At 29.3% G+C, this 6000-nt stretch overlaps 1 protein-coding gene across 1 annotated transcript; it reads right to left on the reverse strand.

The window, feature by feature from the left end:
* Positions 1-2013: 2013 nt before the first annotated feature.
* Positions 2014-3996, reverse strand: LOC111033875. The gene is made up of 2 exons (XM_022314810.1): positions 2924-3996; positions 2014-2622 (listed from the first exon to the last, which is right to left on the reverse strand). The coding sequence occupies exons 1-2, from the start codon at positions 2929-2931 to the stop codon at positions 2094-2096; spliced, it is 537 nt and encodes a 178-aa protein (XP_022170502.1). The 5' UTR covers positions 2932-3996; the 3' UTR covers positions 2014-2093.
* Between the last annotated feature and the right edge of the window lie 2004 nt (positions 3997-6000).

The raw sequence follows: 6000 nt of genomic DNA on the forward strand, positions 1-6000 counted from the left end.
TCTTGATATTATATTGTTACAATAGCAGTAGAAAAATATTAAAAATACATAGGTCCTATTTTTTTTTTGTATAAGCATTGAAAGTTCAAATTTTGACAATATTCATCAAATTGAAAATTTTAAATGCTTTTGTAGTGATAATAACTTATACAATTTTAATTTTTAAAGCTAAGGATTGAAAATTTAAAACGAGGTTCCATAAAGTTCATGAAGTTTTTCCATAACTATAAAATCTAAAAAATATATAAATACAGTTATTTTTTACAGATATTTTAAGTTTAAATTTGGACAAAATTATATATTTTGTCATTTTGTTGTAGTTCGGTTCCAAAACAGCCCAATTGTACATAAGTATATTTAATATTTTTCCAGCATCACTGATAATTTAAGAATAATATTATGAATACAATGAATGCAACTTATCGGCTACCATATTAATAATAAGTTATAACAATATAAAATATCCTAAACTGACATACTCTCTACGCTTAGAATCGTTTTTCGTATTCAATGATATCATATCATTGAATTTAAATTTAATACCATTCATTATATCGACCTTCTAGACACCTTATGTACAACAGAGTAACATCTACTAACCTGCTTTTTTACTTTTGACCCCTCAAAGTATACCATCTAGATTCACTTTCGTACTTGAAAAGATGCTGAGGTGGAAAATCAAATTATTCATACTTGGAATAATATGTCCATCATATCCACCATCGATCCCTAAATATAATATTTATATATACAATTTGCACTCTTATTTCAAGTTAAACCTTTTTTTCTAAAGCTACAGCAGATCGACATCCACTTTTATTTTTATAGTACATTAAATTTAGTAAAATCAATATTACTATATAGATACAATGTACTAATAAACTATCTTTGAATTAAATAGTTATAGATTCTGAGCAGAGTTATGTATGAATTGATTTTTATAACGATATAGGGTTTCATATAAATTGTTTTTAATATAAATTTTAAAAAAAGTTGAGCGTAAGTCCACAGTAATTTTTTATAAGCCTCCAAAGGTAGAAGTTTCACAGAATGTATCAAGATCACGAACATTTGATAATTATTTTTAGTTAGAAATTTCTACAATTTTTTTTTATGCATATCAAAACTTTGAAAATATAATACAAGATTTCCCACAAGTTTTTCTACTTTTAACAAACAAAAAAATGTATCAAAATTAAACAATTTTTTTATGAGTGTTTTTTGAAGTCAGACATTAGTTATCACCCTTAAAACAACAAATGTAATTATTATTTCTTATTTTGTGTAAAAAATATTAACCGTAGGTACTTAAATTACCACATTTTATCATTTTCTTTCCACAGTAAAATTAATTTATTGTATAGGTATCAATCAATTTATAAAAATATTTTTGTTCGTTTTGAGTTATTTATACACATTGTATTTATACTAACACCTTTTTTTTACAGACATTTTAAATTGTTCAAATTTAAACAAAATAACATATTTAAAAGAAGAATAATGATTTTAGTTATTTTTGTAATTTAAAAATATTATATTATAATATAAGCTGAGTGACAGACAGTCTCCTCCCAGAATATTTTTTTTTATACAATGATATGATATCATTGAATTCAAATTTAAAACCATCCAATTTAGTGACCCACTAGACAGTAGAGTAGACTTTTTATCGTTGAAGTTAAAGTTTAAAGTTAAATTGAATTTCATTTTTTGAACAAAATGCTTAAAGAGAACATATTCATACAAGTTCGAAGTTCTAACTCATTCAATGCTTGCAGCAGGGTCACACTCTTTTTTGATTCGCACTGCGCTCGTTACTATGCGTCTTCGTACTGAGCAGTGAGCACAGATAAATACGATGGTATATTAAGTACGTGTACACGTAATAGAATATAATAATATTTAGGTAATAAGTCATAAGACGAGTGTGCCACATATAAGAGTAGGATATTTTTGTTTATTACCATACTCGAAAAATAATAATATATAAATAATATAAATATAGGTGAGCCATTATCAGCGCTTCGTTAAATGTACAATAAATAAAACCGGACGGTTAATTACATATAATATTAATGCGACGAGTTGCATCATTACGCCTTGTGCTGGCTGTCGTACTTGTTGAATGCGTTCAAAACGAATTCGCTGATGACGTCAATCTCTGATTCGGATGCCTCGCCCTTGTGTCCGCCGAAGAAGAACCGGAAGTACGGGAGCGCGGCGCTCACCAACGCCACCACGGCGGCGATACCAGCAACGCCGGCTGCGGCCACAGCTCCCAACACGATCACAGCACCACCAATCAAAGCGATCTTGATGAGTTTTCTCAGATCCACCGACTTAAGGAGATCGGACACTTTGCTGATCAAGGCGCTGGCGATCTTCTTCGGGATACTAATCGCCTCAAGTAGTCCGGACAACAGTTGGCTGCCGACATTGTTCGACTGTTCGTTATAGGCCTCGGAAGCGAAAATTTGACGGTTCTCATTCTTGACATGCTTGCTGTGTACGGATGTGGCCGCGGCTGACATTGGGTTGAATTTGTTGGCCGCTGCTTGGGCGGAGGTGGCCGGAACGGACGCCAATACAACAACCACCGCTGCGATCATCATGACTGTGTACCTGTAAACGGTGACAAATTGTTTTGTTATTATACTTTTATATGATGGTTACATGAAATAGTCAATAATATAATAAATTATTCGATTTTTTACGGCACACCACTTCGATCGTTTAGTATACAACACGTTTCGTCAGCCAGATCACAAAAATCGTGGTGTGTCGATGTGCTTGAACTTGACAACTAGTAAAATATATATTTTGCCGAAAACATTCGATTTGAATTCGACGACAATATATGCGTATAGTTGCGAAATTTTGATCGGCAATTATAATGATAATAATAATAACAATTAAGCCTTACTTGTACATGTTGTTGTTGAAGTTTTGTCGAGTGTGGACGGTTTGTCGAGCGTTTGTCGAGTGATGTCTGACTGCGGAGACTCGTTCAGGTGCGTGTGTTCGAAGAGACGACTGAAGGAGTGATGTGCCTTTTTGACTGAGGTCCTGGGTTTATATAGCAGACGTTCACGGGTATCGTCGTTTGCAAACGGTCGATTTGGCAGTAGGGGACATTAGGGGCCTACCTTAATTACCAGAGACCGGCAAAAATGACATTTTCGAAAACATTGTAGCGCATTAACGAAGAATTAGCACACTATTACTGTAATCGCACGTCCAATCGCGCCTTTACGACACATAACAACATAATAGTTAGAGGTAAGACAATACGGCGTCTTTTCTATAATTTTACTGGGAAACACGGAATTGCTTGGCCACATCGGACCACATCGTTACTAACCGAAATATTATATGCGAATATAATATAATATCTATTCCCATTATTTATTATGATTTGATATTTGTTTTAAATTCAAAATTGGACATGTCATACCAGTATATACGTATATACCAGGTATACCATAACTATATCATATCACACGTTGAGTATTTATTCGTGCGTACATGTCATCACCAGTGAGAGTTTGATAAAATATTCTGTCGTTGTGCACAAAATAATATAATACGGTACGCCTATCCAATTTTAACTGTGAAGTACGAAAATGCATACCTATATAAGTACATAATATTGTCTGGGTGCATGGCATTTTCTTCGAAGGCTAAAATATCTTAACAGGCAATGTAGAACGTGATTATTATCAGGTAATCGATTTTTTAGTATTTGATATTATAATATATATTTTTTTAAATGTCAGTGAATATGTAGAGCGTATGGTGGTGTAATTATTATGGACTTGTATTGGTGGTGAAATTTATTATGTATAGGTAGGTACTTACATTTTTGTATCTTACATATTTCAACTTCGATAGATCGATATATGCCTACCCTTTAATATAATTCATACAAAATATTAGGAAACTATAGAGAATATCTATTTATAATAATGACAATCTAAAATGATAATCTATTTTACTATACAGTAAACGGACATAATATATAATGAATCTATGTATGTGTGTATGTATGTATGTATGTATGTATGTATGTATGTATGTATGTATGTATGTATGTATGTATGTATGTATGTATGTATGTATGTATGTATGTATGTATGTATGTATGTATGTATGTATGTATGTATGTATGTATGTATGTATGTATGTATGTATGTATATATATATGTATGTATGTATGTATGTATGTATGTATGTATGTATGTATGTATGTACATGTATGAGTGTATGACTGTTTAACCGAGAACTGCAGTATATTGTATAAAATATACACTTGCATCACCAATGCATTATAATAAAGTTAGAGGTTTTTAAAAATACTTAATGTAAGAAATATTAAAGTAATTTACAAACTTTTTTTGCAATATTTACACTTTTTCATTACATAATATTATATCATCCATTCAAACTGTCCTATAAATAAATAAAAACCTTTATTAGAAAAACAAATATCGGTGTCTCTTAAGTTATTATTTATAGGTACCTAGTTTTGCTATAAATATTTGTATTATAAGTTAAATTTAAAGGATACTTATAATATCTAACTATACTTAAATAACTATTTAATATATAGTTTATTTAACAATATCTATATTTTATTTGTCTTGTATAATGGATATAGTGTATACTAGATATCCAAATAAAGATATAAACCAGTTTATATGTATGTAAGTTAAAATAGTTAATTATAATAAAAATAAATTACCTAGAAAAATAAGTAAGCTAAAATTTATTTTTATTAAATATATTATAGGACTCTAGATAATAATAATATTTTATGAATTTACCATTTTTCTATCATGTAAAAATATAATTTTGCCCTTATTTTTTATTAAATCGAGTCGTTCTTGGGTATACTTTGTTTAACTATAATTCCCATATCGCTTGTTATTACCTACAGTTTGTATCGATTGTTTTTTCATCACTTTAGTCACAACAAATATTTTATAATAGGTACCTTCAAAAAATTATTTATTTTGAAATTAACTTTAGACAACTTTTTTTGTGCATATTTTGTTATTTATTGAGTGTGTAGTATGATATATTTCAAGATAATATTAAGGTAGCACAGATGCTCGCTTCTTAAAATTCTCTATTTGATAATAATTATTCGTCAAATATAATAAGAGATTATTCATTTTTCATTCACCGGCCGGTAGAATATAGCTGGATAGGTAACTGCTGTATTTTGTAGATAATAATACTATTTTATGATGTGTTATTGCACTATTTTGTTTTCTTTCTGTAGGTAGCAAATCCTAATTTTTTGATATTAGAGTAAATTAACCTATTATAACACTTAAAGGTAAAATATTATTCAGGACACTTCATAGGATTTTATAAATATTTTAATTTAAAAGCAAATTATAAGAATTTTATGATTGTAATATTTTACTTCAACTTTTTAAAATTTTAGTTTTTGAAAGTATTTAATTTCGTAAATAATTGGTTATTTTATAACAAATATTTAATATTACATACGAAGTATATATTTTGTATTAAAATGTGCTATCCGCTGTTGCTCGTCTTGTAGGTACAAAAATAAATTTTAATGCTGAAATAAAAGAATAGAATAGTCAATGGATGTAAGATAAGATCCGAAGATCCGATCCTAAACTATATAGATTGGGTTTGGAAAACTGATAATCAGCGACATTTTGTTCTACATTGAAAGAATGAAGTAAAATAGTGTCCACATAAAAAAACAGTGAAAGTCACTCTTATAGTCTGATATATTGTAGTAATGTACATTTGTTCCTGTATAATACTGTAATAGGTATCGACTGTCGAGTATATACCGCCATAGTAAGAGATTTTGCTAGGCATTAACTAGTAATAACAATTAGTGTTTTTGTGAACTATTTAAAAAAACCCCTCTATTTCAAGCTTAAGCATATCGGGGGTTGCAAATACTAACTCATATAATCTTAATTTTATCTTTTTAATATTAATTTTCTGTTATTT

The sequence above is a fragment of the Myzus persicae genome, unplaced genomic scaffold (assembly GCF_001856785.1).
Source record: "Myzus persicae strain clone G006 unplaced genomic scaffold, MPER_G0061.0, whole genome shotgun sequence".
Lineage (NCBI taxonomy): Eukaryota > Metazoa > Arthropoda > Insecta > Hemiptera > Aphididae > Myzus > Myzus persicae.